General features: G+C 46.1%; 1 protein-coding gene across 1 annotated transcript in view; it reads right to left on the bottom strand.

Annotated features, from left to right (window-relative positions):
* LOC141047276 (uncharacterized) overlaps positions 1-16,750 on the bottom strand; it is a 36,029-nt gene extending 19,279 nt beyond the window's left edge. The window contains exons 1-9 of the mRNA XM_073542302.1: positions 16,605-16,750; positions 16,296-16,475; positions 16,090-16,213; positions 15,909-16,006; positions 8,468-8,617; positions 8,159-8,338; positions 7,951-8,074; positions 7,770-7,867; positions 7,476-7,566 (exon numbers count right to left, since the gene is read on the bottom strand). Of these exons, the coding sequence (XP_073398403.1) occupies positions 7,476-7,566; positions 7,770-7,867; positions 7,951-8,074; positions 8,159-8,338; positions 8,468-8,617; positions 15,909-16,006; positions 16,090-16,213; positions 16,296-16,475; positions 16,605-16,682 (1,123 nt within the window). The 5' untranslated portion in view covers positions 16,683-16,750. The remainder of the gene's footprint in view (positions 1-7,475; positions 7,567-7,769; positions 7,868-7,950; positions 8,075-8,158; positions 8,339-8,467; positions 8,618-15,908; positions 16,007-16,089; positions 16,214-16,295; positions 16,476-16,604) is intronic.
* Between the last annotated feature and the right edge of the window lie 639 nt (positions 16,751-17,389).

Genomic DNA, 17,389 nt, shown 5'->3' with positions numbered 1-17,389 from the left:
GATACACCTGGCTATGAAGTTCAAAGCTCAATGAGGCTACAAAACCAATTTAGTGCTTCAGGAAGTCAGTAAAAAGTAGTTAGGAGTGTTCAAATCAAGAAAATGATAAGGGTGCCCATACTTTTGCACCGGTCAAATTTTGTTTAAATGCAGATTGCACATTTTCTGTTAGCACAATAAACCTCATTTGAATCCAGAAATATAACTGAGTCCATCAGTTATTAGATATATGAAACTGAAATAGCTGTTGCAAAAACCAAAATTGTTATAAAGAAAAAAGGTTAACATTAATAGGGGTGCCCAAACTTTAACATATGACTGTATATAGGCATGTCCCTCCTTTTTTCTCATATAACTTTTTTGATCCAGTTGTCAATGTTATGTGTTGATGTCTGTCAGTTAGAGATATATATATTGGATCAAATAATTTCATTTATTCTGATGTATGTGATATAAATAAAAATTATATATGTATTCCCTCCCCTTTTTCTTCCATCTGGATTGTAATCATGTATATTGAACCCTATTCTTTTTGAATCATTTTCTGTTAGGTTATCTTTTCACAGAAACAGACAGATCTTGAAAAAGGCTTCAAACTTGTTAGGGTCGGTGGAACGCACCAAATATAAATAATAGAAGGTGCGTTCGCCGCCCGGGGTCCACCGTGCGGTAGATGATAAGACCGCTGCTGGACAATGGCAGATACACCACAAGGTGAAGTACTGCACTCGGGTTAACATCACCCGAACGCTAAGAGCGGCTCTGTTCAGACACAGAGTCGCTTTACAGAAAGCAATACAAAGGCGCTGGCCCTGTCAGCCTCAAAGGATAACCAGTGGGTGGCGTTGCAACCGCAACCGCCTCAGGACGCTGCTACCGCAGCGCGGCAATAACTCCAGCCGCTAGACGACGGCGCCGGAAGACCGGTCACCGTCGGACGCTAGTGTGCAGTGTAGGAAGCACAGTGGCGTTTGGTTTGCCAGTAATGGGAGCTGACTATCACCAACACTCTGTCACCATTCATATTATCAGAGGGAAGGGGTGTCTTAATAAGTCAGTCACCAGAACATGCATCCATCACCATTCACACTCAGCATAATATGCTACACTAGCGCATGGCCGAGCCGCCATGCGGGCTTTTTATAGCCATGCGCTTCCGGGACCTTCCAGTAGCCTGGACGGAACTAATCAGATCCGACGCAGGACCTGAGCACATGACCTCTGCTCTCCAGTTAGAGGTCAAGTTGCGGGCATGCCCAGTAACACGGCACGAGGACTTAGCCTCTGGAGCAGTTCCCTGCTGAGCAGGTTGTGCTACCATTGCTGCACCAGAGGTGGCAGCAACATCCAGGCTCACAGAACAAGTCTGAGCAGCACGCCTGGCTGGCCGTGATTGCTGAGCAGGGCCCTGAGCGGTCGGAGCGGAATGGGAGACCGCTGAATGTACGGCTCTGGACCCCTGCCGTGCAGAGCCAGAAATCCGACGCCTAACATGGCCCCCCCTCTGCGCTTAAAGGCCACGACCAGGAGCGGTGCGTGGATGTTTTCCACCGGCTCCCAGGTTCGAGCCTCAGGCCCATGACCCTTCCAATCCACTAAATAAAATTTTTTGCCACGGACAAACCTGCGCCCTACGATGGCATTAACCTCAAACTCGTCAGACGATAAGTCTGACGACCCGGCCGATGACTCAGAAAACCGGGCCATGAGAACTGGTTTGAGGGACACATGAAACACATCCGAAATGGCTAAATGTGGAGGAAGAGCCAGGCGATAGACCACCGAGCTAATTCGCTCGAGGACCTTGAAAGGTCCAATGTAACGCGTCGCGAAATTGGGGGATTCGACCCGCAGTTTGATATTTCGGGTGGAGAGCCACACCATGTCGCCAGGGGAGAAGCTTGGAGCGGGTCGCTGATGCGTGTCGGCGGACGCCCTCATCCTTTCCTTAGAAGCACGGATAGCATCGTGAGTGCGATCCCAAATGTCCCGGGCCTCCACTGCCCAGTCTGCCACCCTGGAGTCAGTGGAGGACACTGGCTTCGGGACAGGGACGCGTGGATGTTGGCCGTAGTTTAGGATAAAGCGTGTCTGACCAGTGGAATCAGCCACCGCATTGTTTAGGGCAAATTCGGCCCATGGTAGCAAGGATGCCCAGTCATCCTGCCTGGCAGAAACAAAATGCCGTAGGTAGGTGACCAAGGTCTGATTGGCTCTCTCGACCAATCCGTTCGTCTTAGGATGGTAAGCGGAGGACAGATTTAGCTCGATGCTGAGTAAGCTGCAGAGCTCCCTCCAAAACCGAGACGCGAACTGGGGACCTCGATCACTAACGATTTTGTTCGGCATGCCATGTAGGCGGAATACGTGCTTGATGACCACGAGCGGACGGCAACCGTGCGAGTGGCACCAAATGCACCATTTTGGAAAAATGGTCGGTGACCACCCAGATGACCGTAGTGCCACCAGACTTGGGCAGGCCAACCACGAAATCCATGCCAACCATCTCCCACGGTCTATCCGCCACTGGCAGGGGATACAGCAGCCCCGCCGACCTCTGTCTAGAGGGTCTGTTCCAAGCACACGAGATGCATGCTTGCACGTATTCCTTAACATCTCGAGCCATATGTGGCCACCAATATGACCTTGCCAGGAGTTCGGTGGTCCGTTTATTACCAAAATGACCACCCACCCTGGAGGCGTGTGCCCAGACTAGGACCTCCGGCCGTAGCTGAGGAGGCACCAAGGTCTTGCCTGGTGGCACTGACTCGAGAGCCACTGGAGCCATGGTCGTAAAACTCTCCGGCGGGAGGATTAACCAAGGCTCAGCCTCCACTTCCTCCGCCGAAACCACCGAGCATGAGAGAGCATCCGCACGGACATTCTTCTCTCCTGATAGGTAATGCAAGGTGAAGCGGAAGTGGGAGAAAAAGAGCGACCACCTGGACTGACGAGAGTTCAGGCGTTGTGCCGTCTGTAGGTAGACCAGGTTTTTATGGTCCGTATAGACCTGGAAGGGAAATCGCTCTCCCTCCAGGAGATGTCTCCACTCTGAAAAGGCCAACTTCATGTCTAGCAGCTCCCTGTCCCCGATGGAGTAATTCTTCTCCACCGATGCAAACGTCTTTGAGAAGAAGAAGCAGGGATGCTTCCGACCTCGAGTATCCTTTTGGAAAAGGACTGCTCCTGCCCCAACAGAAGAGGCATCTACCTCCAGTATAAATGGTTTGTTCACATCGGGACGATGTAAAATGGGAGCGCCAGCAAAATGAGATTTTATAGCCGAGAAGGCCTTGGAGACCTGTTCGGTCCAAACATTAGGGTTAGTTCCTTTCTTCGTGAGAGCAACCAAAGGAGCAACCAGTATGGAAAAGTGAGGTATAAACTGGCGGTAATAATTGACGAACCCTAAAAAGCGCTGCACCGCTTTGAGTGAATGAGGTTCTTGCTAATCCATTACCGCTTGCAGTTTGGCAGGATCCATAGCCAACCCCTGGGCCGAGATGATGTAGCCCAGGAACGGCAAGGACTCCTGCTCAAACTGGCACTTTTCAAGCTTGGCGAAAAGGGAATTCGCCCGTAGACGGTCGAAGACCCTGCAGACGTCTCTTCGGTGAGTGGCCAAATCTGGCGAAAAGATGAGAATGTCATCCAGATAGACCACCAACGAGGTAGAGAGCATGTCACGGAAGACATCGTTGACGAAATCCTGGAAGACAGCAGGCGCATTACAAAGGCCGAAGGGCATGACAAGATATTCATAGTGGCCATCCCTTGTATTAAAGGCTGTCTTCCACTCGTCTCCTTCGCGAATGCGGATCAGGTTGTATGCCCCCCGTTGATCTGGTTTCGTAAAGATCCGGGCCCCTTGCAACCTGTCAAACAGTTCAGAGATCAGCGGAAGAGGGTATTTATTTTTTACAGTTATGGCATTGAGACCTCTGTAGTCAATGCAGGGACGTAACTCTCCGCTCTTCTTCTGAACGAAGAAGAACCCTGCACCAGCCGGCGACACCGATTTTCTAATAAAACCCCTAGCCAAGTTCTCCCGGATATTTTGTGACATAGCTTCTGTCTCAGGGAGTGAAAGTGGATACACACAGCCTCTAGGAGGTTCTGTGCCTGGCATGAGGTCTATCGGGCAATCGTATGGACGGTGCGGAGGGAGCGTCAGATTTTTTGGAGAAGGCGTCCGCGTACTGGTGGTAGGGTTTAGGTAGCTCGGAGAGATCCGCAAGCACTTCAGTGGAGGACACTTGAAGACTGCCCCTCAGACACCTTCCCTCACAGTCCATGCTCCAGGCGAGAATCTTGCCTGTCGCCCACTCGATATGAGGGGAGTGGCAATGGAGCCAGGGAACCCCGAGAAGCACCTGATCGATGCCATCGGGCAAGATGAGCAGGGACAGAGTCTCACGATTAGAGGGTGAGATAAAGAGCCCAAGTGGAGCTGTCTGATGGGTCACCTTAGAGGGTAACGGTGCTCCGTTAACCACCCTGATGGTCAGAGGCTGTGGTAATAGTACCAGGGGAATGGCGTGCTTCTGGGCGAAGGTAAAAGACATAAAGTTCCCCTCGGCCCCGGAATCCACGGTAACCTCTGCCTCCCAGGTGGAGGACCCACTGTCTAAGTTGCCCCGGAATACCGGTTTGGGTGAGAAGGGTTTCATATTGGACTGCCCACCACCTACGGCCATCGGACGTGGACGTTTTTTCGCCCACAAAGGACACGTGCTAGCCGGATGACCAAACTGTCGGCACCGATAGCAACGTACAGAGCTTCGCATCGGCCGTGGCTTTGAGCCGGTGCGAGACACCACCATAGGTTTGGAGGGTAAAAGCTCCTGTGCGGGGTATGTTAGCGGCTCGGTGAATGTGGGAGCCAAATGAACCTTACGTCTGGATTGTGCCCGTTCCATCTCGCGCTCCATAAACCGGAGGTCAATGCGGGTGGAGACGGCAATGAATTCCTCCAGACTTGCGGGAACCTCTCTGGTAGCTAGAGCGTCTTTAACGTGCTCAGCTAACCCTCTCCAAAACACCGGGACTAAAGCTTTGTCCGGCCACCCTAACTCGGAAGCCAATGTCCGGAACCGGACGGCGTAATGGCTTACCGAGAGTGAGCCCTATGTTAGGGATAGCAATAGCAGGGAGGTGTCGTGCGAGATCCGTGGCCCCAAAAAGACCTGCTTCAGGGCAGTGAGGAACTGAGCAGCACCCTGAACCACAGGATCATCGCGTTCCCACAACGGTGTAGCCCACTGTAATGCCCGGCCAGACAAGAGTGACACAATAAAGCCACTTTAGCCCGCTCTGTAGTAAACCGTGCAGCAGTAACTCGAGCTGAATTGAGCACTGACTCACGAATCCCCTACAGGTGGCGCTGTCACCCGAAAACTTGTCGGGAAGCGGGAGGCGAGTAACTGTCGGCGTGGGCAAAAGTGCGGGCACACGTGAGACAGCCTCAGTGACTGTGAGCGGCAGCTAGCGCAGTATTTGCAGCAGAGTTGGCGCTCTCAATAGCCGCCAACCTGCTCTCCAGCTGCCGAATATAGCGCTGCAACTGCTGCACGTCTGCCATTACCAGCCAGACCCTTGCGCTAGTGTAATGTTAGGGTCGGCGGAACGCACCAGATATAAATAATAGAAGGTGCGTTCGCCGCCCGGGGTCCACCGTGCGGTAGATGATAAGACCGCTGCTGGACAATGGCAGATACACCACAAGGTGAAGTACTGCACTCGGGTTAACATCACCCGAACGCTAAGAGCGGCTCTGTTCAGACACAGAGTCGCTTTACAAAAAGCAATACAAAGGCGCTGGCCCTGTTAGCCTCACAGGATAACCAGCGGGTGGCGTTGCAACCGCAACCGCCACAGGACGCTGCTACCGCAGCGCGGCAATAACTACAGCCGCTAGACGACGGCGCCGGAAGACCGGTCACCGTCGGACGCTAGTGTGCAGTGTAGGAAGCACAGTGACGCTTGGTTCGCCAGTAATGGGAGCTGACTATCACCAACACTGTCGCCATTCGTATTATCAGAGGGAAGGGGTGTCTTAATAAGTCAGTCACCAGAACATGCATCCATCACCATTCACACTCAGCATAATATGCTACACTAGCGCATGGCCGAGCCGCCATGCGGGCTTTTTATAGCCATGCGCTTCCGGGACCTTCCAGTACCCTGGAAGGAACCAATCAGATCCGACGCAAGACCTGAGCACGTGACCTCTGCTCTCCAGTTAGAGGTCAAGCTGCGGGCATGCCAGTAACACGGCACGAGGACTTAGCCTCTGGAGCGGTTCCCTGCTGAGCAGGTTGCGCTACCATTGCTGCACCAGAGGTGGCAGCAACATCCAGGCTCACAGAACAAGTCTGAGCAGCACACCTGGCTCGCCGTGATTGCTGAGCAGGGCCCTGAGCGGTCGGAGCGGAATGGGAGACCGCTGAATGTACGGCTCTGGACCCCTGCTGTGCCGAGCCAGAAATCCGTCACCTAACAAAACTAACCCGAAACATTGAGCTAAACGTGTCTGTATTGAGCAATATGTGTCTGCATTCTTTTGGGTCAATTGCCTAGGAGGTATCTTCATTATTTGTATTTTTTTCTCCTGAGCACCCCTTCTTCAATTTATATCCAAATGCTGTGATTCTCTGTATTTTGGTACAATACACAAGCAGTCAGATGGTATTCATTAATATTTGTGTTCATGTACAGTATGTAAACAGTAGTAAGCAATTAATATCTACGATGAATGTTAATGTGAACCGTTTTGTAGTTGGTTTGTAATGACGTATGTTTTTTTGGTGTTTGACTGTTTAAAAAAACAAAATCAAAATGTGAATATATCTTGATATATTGAGAACTTAACACTAAACCGGAGTTACATTAATTTATGGTGGACCATTGGAGCTACTGTGTGTCCTGACCAAAAGAGTAGAGAAAGTATCAGTACTCCTCAATTCAGGAGAGATTGTGCAGTAAAAGCAAATTATGGCCAGATAGACGGGACCTGGTCTTGTAGGGACCATATGAGCACATTCAGCAGCACAGAAGGGAGAGAATTTAGATTCATCCAATAAGATATCAGGGTTCTAAGAAACCAACAGCATCATTACCCTCTTCTTTCTCGCAGAGGCAAATCATTATATTTTTCTTCAAATGATTTTCTAACTTATCAGCACATTCTATGTACGCTGTCATTTGACTTTGTAGTTTACAGACCTGGGCAGGTAACGGTCAGCGTCTTCTAATCCCAGGGGGTTGGTGGATCTTCTAGGTGGTAAGTTCTATAGAAAAGGGCTTTCAATGCCCAAAGTTATTAGAACAGTTTTGGGAGGAGGAGAATGTTGTGGTCTTGAGACCAAATGGTGATCACATGATTTTGATACAGCCGGACTACACCACCGATAAAGCAGCCACAGCAGATGACAGAAGAATCTGTGACTTCTCTGTATTTAGCGGTTACTACTCACCTGGGAGGTCATATGTAGGAATCTCTTCTTTCCACCGCTCATCACCCCTCACATATGTCTCTGTAGTATTAATATGGGTCAGATCTTCACCCTGAAACAGAAAAAAAAAGTAAAAAGTCACAGAGAGATTGAGAAGTTACATCTATGATCAGCTCTAATCCTGCCATCTCCACCGTTCTCATTACACAAGTACAAAACAAATAATACTGGTGGATAAAACAAGACTGAGCACAAGACCTTCACAGCCGTCTACACATCATAGGGAAGATCTCATAACACCTTCTCTCCATCTACCTGATGATCCTGAGGAACACTGGGATCTTCTTGTTTACAGTCCTGTGGAAGAAGAGGACGGGGACATCTCTCTGGTGTTGTCCTCTTACTGGATAGAGCTGGAGGAAACACATACAGAGACTGAATTCATTCTTTACATGCAGATAATTATAGGCTGTGTGTATTTAGTCCTGTCTATTACCTGGTGATGTGAGGGACTGGGGAACCTCCATCATGACGTCCTTGTACAGATCTTTGTGTCCTTCTAAATACTCCCACTCCTCAATGGAGAAATAGACGGCGACATCCTGACACCTTATAGGAACCTGACACATACAATGATACCGTCATCCCCCCCGATCCCTTCATAGCGTTACTGTATAATGTCCCAGCATTCCCAGCAGTGTCACCTCTCCAATCAGCAGCTCAATCATCTTGTAGGCGAGTTCTAGGATCTTCTGGTCATTGATGTCCTCATGTATCAGGGAGTGAGGTGGAAGCCCTGTGATTGGGCTCAGGGTTCTTCCCCCTCCCTCAGACACAGGGTCCTGACAGCGCTCACTAGAGGTCTTCTTCACTACTGTGTAATCCTGGTTATGGAGAGACACATTAATAAATCTCACTACAGACATTTCCAGAGCCCTCACCTCTCCAGTTCTGTCCATCTGTTATTCCCATAGATAAGAATGATGTAATGTGACGTCATCAGAATCTCTCACCTCTCCAGTAAGCCGGAAGAGGATCTCTAGGGTAAGGTCTAATATTCTCTCCACCATCTTGTCTCTGTCCATATCCATCTTTAATGGGTAAATCAGGAAAATTCTCTCGTATAGAAGATCGTCACTGATAGGATCCGATATTATAGAGACCTGAATGAGAAGATGAGTCGATGTAACATCATAAAAATCCTGTGTAATAATACAATTACTGGAGATAATAAGGGAAACATAAGAGGAGATTTATTATTTTACAGTATTTAGTTTCCTTCTTTCCATCTAATAATAAAACCTATGTATTTAGGCCACAGACAACAAGCAGTTTCTTCCTCGGAGTCGGCAGCTGAATACGTTCCTCATAGACTCATCTTCCATAACGCTAATTCTCGTCTCATTTACCGACACTGGAATCGGCATTAGCAATACTGCAGGAGATATTCATTACACGAGACGTGAGAAATAACTACTTCATGATGAGGACGACATCTTCATTTTCTACTACGGCTCTAGGAACACATTTGGCCAGAGTCCGTCCCTGACTCCATCACCACCGGCCGTCTATATGAAGGTCTCCCGTCTTCCCCGCACTATAATCTTCTATCATGTTAGATCTCAGGTCTGATTCACACACAGAAGTTTGAGGCTTTTATAAAAGATTTTTTATTTCCACAAACACCGTGGACAGAAATGATCTGATCCTAAAGTCTCCATGTACAGTGTTTTTGGGGTTTATTTCTGGCTTTAGAATTTCCTACATTACAATGAAAACACCAGGAAAAAAAAAGAACACTAAAATGTAAAAATGTATGACCGCGCTCAAGGGTACAGAAAATAGCCAAAAAATTAACTAAAATAGCATGCAAAAATACAGGGAAAAAAGTCCGCTGTACGATATAAGCTAGTAGTCAATAACCAGTGGTATACGGAGCAGTAGAATAGTTAGAAATAAATGTACCTGCTTAATTACATAAAATGCAAGTAGACCGCATACTCAAAAAAGCGATGGTAAAAACAATGAAAATGGTGGAAAGAAGTCTGACCTGTGTGAAAAAACAGCCATCTTAACAAACAAGAACTGCCTCAAACGTCTTACAAGTAGTCAGTTTGAGCCATATAGCTCATAGCTTGAACAATCTGGTTGTGCTTATGACTCACCGATATGTAGAAAGTGAATAGAGCGCCAACGCTGGCTGTAGTGAGGGAGACGGCAATGGCACACCATGTGGAGTGGGGGAGGGGAGGCGTCCTAATGTATCAGGTCACAAGCCACAGCCTCTGGTAGCTGACTCGGGCAAAAGACACCCCCTTGTCTGAGCCTCTGGGTTTTATACCCTTGCCCAAAACTAAGAGTTTTCCCACCAGATGACCTCATGGGGTGGGCGGAGCTATGGAATGTACTCCCCTTTTCACAAGGATTGAAAACTTACTAACACCTTATTAATTCCTCATCTTGGCCTGGAAACCTTGCAGGGTGACGGCGCGACTATCGTTGATCTTGTTCTGGGATTAGCTTTTTTTTCTCCACACATGGAGAGGCTGTGTATTTGGGATGGGTAGAAATCAGTTTCTCAGCTCCTTCTGGACACTGAAGTTCCAAACCCACTGGTTGGGAGCTCTACCGATGCAGATGTCAGAAATGTAATTGCTCTGCTTCTATGGATAATAACCGGTGCTAGGATATTGAAGTTTGCAGGAACAAAGATTCCCCAAGACCATGTGCTTTTGCACATGGCTAAGTGGGCTGCTCACAACACATTCTCAAGGGAGGGGGGAAATGGAGGTAGATAGAATTACACAAGCAGGTGGACTTTACACAGACCTAATGGGGGGAAGGCAGCGCATGTGTCAGTAAATGTCATGGAAGGTTCTGGAAGTGTGTTTAGGATATGAGCATATTCCTATTATCGTGACAAGGGGTGATATGTAACCCCCAGGATGCACACGGAGTCCTATAAGACCCGCTGGAGTGCCTTGTAGTCACAACAGGACGCCTCTGAGTCACAAAGCAAAATAAAAGTAAGCATGGACCTGGTCAAGCTATTTGACCAAAGACCAAAGAATTGTTCAGGAAAACCAGTTATGGGCATTTATTTTTTAAACGGACTACAGGAAGGTTGCAGGGCGGTCCGTTTCTTCCAGGCCAGGTCTTGCAAGTGGCCCATGGCTACAGTTTCCAGGTTAAAACCCCTGTAGCAAGGGTTTGGGTGTGCCAGTTTGGAGTTGCAACTTGCAGAGTAGTAAGTTCTGCAGAATTTCAGTCTTTGTGAGTTAACAGAGCCAGCAGAGCGAACTCCTGGCACCCCGCAGCCTCAGGATGATTCAGGACCTGGTTTCTCAGGGTATCTTTGATGGAACCGAGTGATCTTTTGCGCAACACAGATGTTAGCAATGGGTTTCCAAGAATCCTCCTCAGGTGGATATCTCAGCCATCTTATAAGATACTGAAGTTGGTTTGTGTGGATCCTGGAATCAATGATTTCCTCCACCAAGAATTGCTCCTACCCATCTACCAGTATGGGTCATGGATGGGGCACAATGTGTCCCTGAAAGCTATTAAGAGAGACAAGCTTCAATAGAGAGACATGAAATACTGGGTGTACCTTCACAGTCCTTGGCAGTTTTAGACGGCAAGCCACAGAACTCATGATACCGCTGATCTTGAAAGGACCTATGAACTTCTGTCCCAGTTTCTGTGAAGGAACGTTCAGTCTTAGATTCTTAGTGGATAACCACACTGAGTCTCCTACCTTGAACATGAGTGCCGGCTTCCGGAATCTATCAGCCGATCTCTTGTAACATTCCTGAGCTGAAGTTAAAGATTCCTTAAGGACTTCTAGATTCACCCTCATAGCAATCAACCTCTCCTCCACTGCCGGAACATCCATCGGAGATCTAGGAAAGATGCTTGGGTGATAACCTATATTAGCGAAGAAAGGCGTTACCATAGTGGAAGCATTCTGAGAATTATTGTAAAAGAATTCCGCTAAAGGAAATAGTTCAAACCAGTTATCCTGAAGATGGCAGACGTAGCATCATAGATATTGCTCCAAAGTCTGATTGGTTTGCTCGGTCTGACCATTCGTCTGAGGGTCATGTGCGGAAGAAAGACGAACATTAATATTAAGCGCAGAACAAAACCCCTTCAAGAATCTTGAAGAGAATTGTACTCCACGTTCAGAGATAACTTCGTCTGGGACCCCATGCAGCCGTAAAATATTCTGTATTACTAAGTTCACATTCTCCTTATCCGAGGAGAGGCCGGCACAAGGAACAAAATGAGCAGCCTTAGTCAGAAAATCAACCACCACTAGGATTGTATTCATGCTACCAGAAGTAGGATCCACGATGAAGTCCTTAGAGATTGAGCCCCACGGACGAGATGGAACAGGTAGTGGTTGAAGAAGACCCGAAGGAGAAGCATGAGGAGTCTTATAACAAGCATATACCTCGCAAGAGAGAAAACATAGTCCTTAGTATCCTTCAAGCAAGTTGGCCACCAGAAAAATCGGCTCAGGAATTCTTATGTCTTCTGTACCCACCTATGACCAGCCAACTTAGAGACATGTACCAACTTGAGGATCTGCAGACTTCCAGCTCAGGAATGTAGATACATCGGTCACGAAACCACAAACCTCCCTTAAGGACAAGATTGAGATCACAGGCGGCTTAGCAAGAAATACATCATTATCATAGGCCTCCTTGATCTCTGTCCACAGGTTCGGATCATGGATTACTCCGATGAAGTTGTCATCCGATAAAATGGTCTTGGGCAGTGACCCAGGTAAGGAATCCGCAAAATTGATTCGGGACAAAGCATCAGCCTTTCCATTACGTGGAACTGGATGGTACAAAATAAAATTAAATTGGTAAATAATTAAATTCCACTGAGTCTGTCGTGGAGACAGACATTTAGCAGATCTTTATAATTCTAAATTGCGATGATCGGTCAGCATTACTATCTATTGTGCGGCCCCTTGCAGATGGTGTCTCCATTCCTTAAAGGCTGCAATAATCGCTAGAGGTTCCTTATCTCCCACGTCGTAGTTCCTCTCTGCTGGGGTAAGTCTACGAGAAAAAGCGCAAGGGTGTAACATATCCTTCGCTCACATTCTCAGAGAGAGAATGGCTCCCAACGCCCAATCAGAAACGTCCACCTCCGCTATGAAAGGGAGTGCTGGGTCCAGATGAATCAAAAGCGGAGCTGAGGTGAAACAAGGTGGAAGAAGGACATACGAGGCCTTTGGCCAGATTTTCGTCAATATACTTCTTCAAAGCTTGGAGCTCAGAAGCCACCAACGGATATACATTACTGAAAGGAATAGCTGCCCCTGGAAACAATTCAATAGGACAATCATAAAGCCTATGTGGGGGAAGCTGATCTGCCTTCTTTTTATCACAGATGTCAGAGAATTCCTTATACACAGAAGGTGAAGTGAATAAGGAGGTTCTAAATCAAGGGACTTCGGAACAGTTTCCCTTAAAGCTGGATCACTCCTTGTTGGAAATGTAATCTCTTTGATCTCCCAGTTGATCGTTGGATTCTGTGAACGCAGCCAGGGAATGCCTAGAATCACAGGAAAATGAGAAGTGATTAATAAAAATGCTAAGAAAAATTATAGCGTAGTGAAGAAAGAGTGCCTCATCACTAAGTAGGCCTAGGAGTCCCTACGCTATTTGTTCAGTCGACTGTTTCGCTTGGTGACAGATCATTCATCCTTGGTATGGATGAGAAACCCAAAATATCAGGAAAATACATAAATATATATAAAAATACTCTAATAAATTACTCTAAAAATCAATATAATACAAAATTATATATATATAAAAAAAGGGTTAAATATCTAAAGGTCAAACTTATACGCCCAACCTAAAAACGAAAAAAGAGTGGAGACCACTCAAAGATAGTAAACCTAAAACCAGGAGATGGAATAAGACCACTAGCAAAAATATTATACATGTACACTACCGTTCAAAAGTTTAGGGTGACTTAGAAATTTCCTTATTTTTCAAAGAAAATCACAGTTTTTTCCAATGAAGCGAACATTAAATGATTCAGAAATGCACGCTATACATTGTTAATGTGGTAAATGACTATTCTAGCTGCAAACAGCTGGTTTGTAATGCAATATCTTGATAGATGTATAGTGGCCCATTTCTAACAACCATCACTCCAGTGTTCTTATGGTACTTTGTGTTTGCTAACAATATAAGAAGTATTTTAGCACAGCTGAAAACAGTTTGGCTGATTAGAGAAGCTATAAACCTGACCTTCCTTTGAGCTAGTTGAGAATCTGGAGCATCATATTTGTTGGTTGCATTAAACTCTCAAAATGGCAAGAAAAAAAGAACTTTCACGAGAAACTCAACATTTTATTCTTGTTCTTAGAAATGAAGGCTATTCCATGCGAGAAATTGCCAAGAAACTGAAGATTTCCTACAACGGTGCGTACTACTCCCTTCAGAGGAGAGCACAAACAGGCTCTAACCAGAGTAGAAAGAGAAGTGGGAGGCCCCGCTGCCCAACTGAGCAACAAGACAAGTGCAATAGAGTCTGTAGTTTGAGAAATCAACGCCTCACAGGTCCTCAACTGGCAGTTTTATTAAATAGAACACGCAAAACACCAGTGTCAACGTCTACAGTGAAGAGGCGACTCCGGGATGCTGGCCTTCAGGGCAGAGAGGCAAAGAAAAAGCCATATTTGAGACTGGCTAATAAAAGGAAAAGATTAATATGGGCAAAAGAATTCGGACATTGGACAGAGGAAGATTGGAAAAAAGCGTTATGGACAGACGAATCCAAGTTTGAGGTGTTTGGATCACACAGAAGAACATTTGTGAGACGCAAAACAACTGAAAAGATGCTGGAAGAGTGCCTGACACCATCTGTCAAGCATGGTGGAGGTAATCTGATGGCCTGGGGTTGCTTTGGTGCTGGTAAAGTGGGTGATTTGTACAAGGTAAAAGGGATTTTGAAAAAGGAAGGCTATCACTCCATTTTGCAAGGCCATGCCATACCCTGAGGACAGCGCTTGATTGGAGCCATTTTCATCCTACAACAGGTCAATGACCCAAAGCACACCTCCAAATTATGCAAGAACTATTTAGGGAAGAAGCAGGCAGTTGGTATTCTATCTGTAATGGAGTGGCCAGCGCAGTCACCAGATCTCAACCCCATTGAGCTGTTGTGGGAGCAGCTTGACCGTATGGTACGCAAAAAGTGCAGATCAAGCCAAACCAACTTGTGGGAGGAGCTTCTGGAAGCATGGGGTGAAATGTCTCCAGATTACCTCAGCAAATTAACTGCTAGAATGCCAAAGGTCTGCAATGCTGTAATTGCTGCAAAGGGAGCATTCTTTGACGAAAGCAAAGTCTGAAGGAGAAAATTATTATTTCAAATAAAAATCTTTTTTTTCAAACCTTGTCAATGTCTGGAATAGATTGTAAATTCATTCTGCAGCTTATTTGATTAATAAAAGTATGAGTTTTCATGGAAAACACAAAATTGTCTGGGTGACCGCAAACTTTTGAATGGTAGTGTATCTATTGATGAATAAATATATAAAAAATTTCAAGACAGGGAAATTCAGTTTAATAATGCCTTTATTGAAAATCTTGGCAACAAAAAAGTGCTTAAAAAAGGTGCACCACACAATAAAAAAAAAAGAAGTGAAAATTAAATCATAAAATAAATCCGGGACGATAACAAAATCAACCTGGGTTAAAACATATATAAATAAATCACATTATATCCACATTAATAAATTGTTTCACCCTAAATAAATATCTTCAGATTAATTTACATGCTGATTAGGCTATAAACAAATTTAGGTTATAAAATAAATAATACTCCAAACCAATAAATATGAGTCAAATAATTCAATTAATAATAATTAAAATTATTGACAATGAGAGCATATAAATAATAATAATTAATACACCACAATTGATATACCATAAATAAATGCTATTGCTCTGTCCCAGCAGCTTGAATCAAGTAATCAGCCTGTAAGGCATACAATTAGGGCTCAAATATCAGTGAACATAAGCAGCATGGATTGATACCTAATCACGATGACGGTCCCGGAAAGGTAATCGCGGCACCGTACTAGTACTGCTCTGGGAACAATTGCACCTCTCGCAGAGCAGTACTAGTACAGCGCATGGCAGGAAGGGGTTAAAGGATTTGGGAATGTTTATCTTGCAAAAAGAAGGCTAATAAGAGACTAAATAACTGTCTACAAATATTTGAATGGATGTCACAGTGTAGAGGGATCATCCTTATTCCTATTTGCACATGGAAACACCAGAAGCAATGGAAGATAACAAACTATGATTCTAAGTATAAAACATATAATACTGGTGGACAAAACAAGACTGAGCACAAGACCTTCACAGCCGTCTACACATCATAGGGGAGATCTCATGACACCTTCTCTCCATCTACCTGATGATCCTGAGGAACATTGGGATCTTCTTGTTTACAGTCCTGTGGAAGAAGAGGACGGGGACATCTCTCTGGTGTTTTCATCTTATTGGATAGATCTGGAGGAAACACATACAGGGACTGAATTCATTCTTTACATACAGATAATTATAGGCCGTGTGTATTTAGTCCTGTCTATTACCTGGTGATGTGAGGGGCTGGGGAACCTCCATCATGACGTCCTTGTACAGATCTTTGTGTCCTTCTAAATACTCCCACTCCTCCATGGAGAAATAGACAGCAACATCCTGACACCTTATAGGAACCTGACACATACAATGATACCGTCATCCCCCAATCCCTTCATAGTGTTACTGTATAATGTCCCAGCATTCCCAGTGGTGTCACCTCTCTAGTCAGCAGCTCAATCATCTTGTAGGTGAGTTCTAGGATCTTCTGGTCATTGATGTCCTCATGTATCAGGGGGTGAGGTGGAGGCCCCGTGATTGGGCTCAGGGGTCTTCCCCATCCCTCAAACACAGGGTCCTGACAGCGCTCACTAGAGGTCTTCTTCACTACTGTGTAATCCTGGTAATGGAGAGACACATTAATAAATCTCACTACAGACATTCCCAGAGTCCTCACCTCTCCAGTTCTGTCCATCTGTTATTCCCATAGATAAGAATGATGTAATGTGACGTCATCAGAATCTCTCACCTCTCCAGTAAGCCGGAAGAGGATCTCTAGGGTGAGGTGTAATATCCTCTCCGCCATCTTGTCTCTGTCCATATCCATCCTTGATGGGTAAATCAGTAAAATTCTCTCATATAGAAGATCTTCACTGAGAGGATCCGATATTGTAGAGACCTGAATGAGAAGATGAGCCGATGTAACATCATAAAAATCCTGTGTAATAATACAATTACTGGAGATAATAAGGGAAACATAAGAGGAGATTTATTATTCTACAGTATTTAGTTTCCTACTTTACATCTACTAATAAAACCTATGTATTTAGGCCACAGACAACAAGCAGTTTCTCCCTCGGAGTCGGCAGCTGAATACGTTCCTCATAGACTCATCTTCCATAACGCTAATTCTCCTCTCATTTACCGACACTGGAATCGGCATTAGCAATACTGCAGGAGATATTCATTACACGGGACAGGAGAAATAACTACTTCATGATGAGGACGACATCTTCATCTTCTACTACGGCTCTAGAAACATATTTGGCCAGAGTCCGTCACTGACTCCATCCCCACCGGCCGTCTATATGAAGGTTCCCTTCTTCCCCACACTCAGGGCCGGCGTTAGCGCAGAGGCCTCCCCTCCCCCGACTCGCCCCCCCGCCAGCGATGCATTCAACTTTCACGCCGGTACAGTTCAAAGCAATGATGGAGGAGAGAGTGTCAGCTGTCGCTCCCTCTCCCATCATTCCCCTCTGCCTCTGACACTGCGGGTGTGCAATGACGTCACTTCATCGCGTACCCGCTGTGTGC

This window comes from Dendrobates tinctorius, unplaced genomic scaffold (assembly GCF_039654945.1).
Source record: "Dendrobates tinctorius isolate UK_male_01 unplaced genomic scaffold, ASM3965494v1 ptg000126l, whole genome shotgun sequence".
Lineage (NCBI taxonomy): Eukaryota > Metazoa > Chordata > Amphibia > Anura > Dendrobatidae > Dendrobates > Dendrobates tinctorius.
This window is presented reverse-complemented; position numbering and strand designations above follow the sequence as displayed.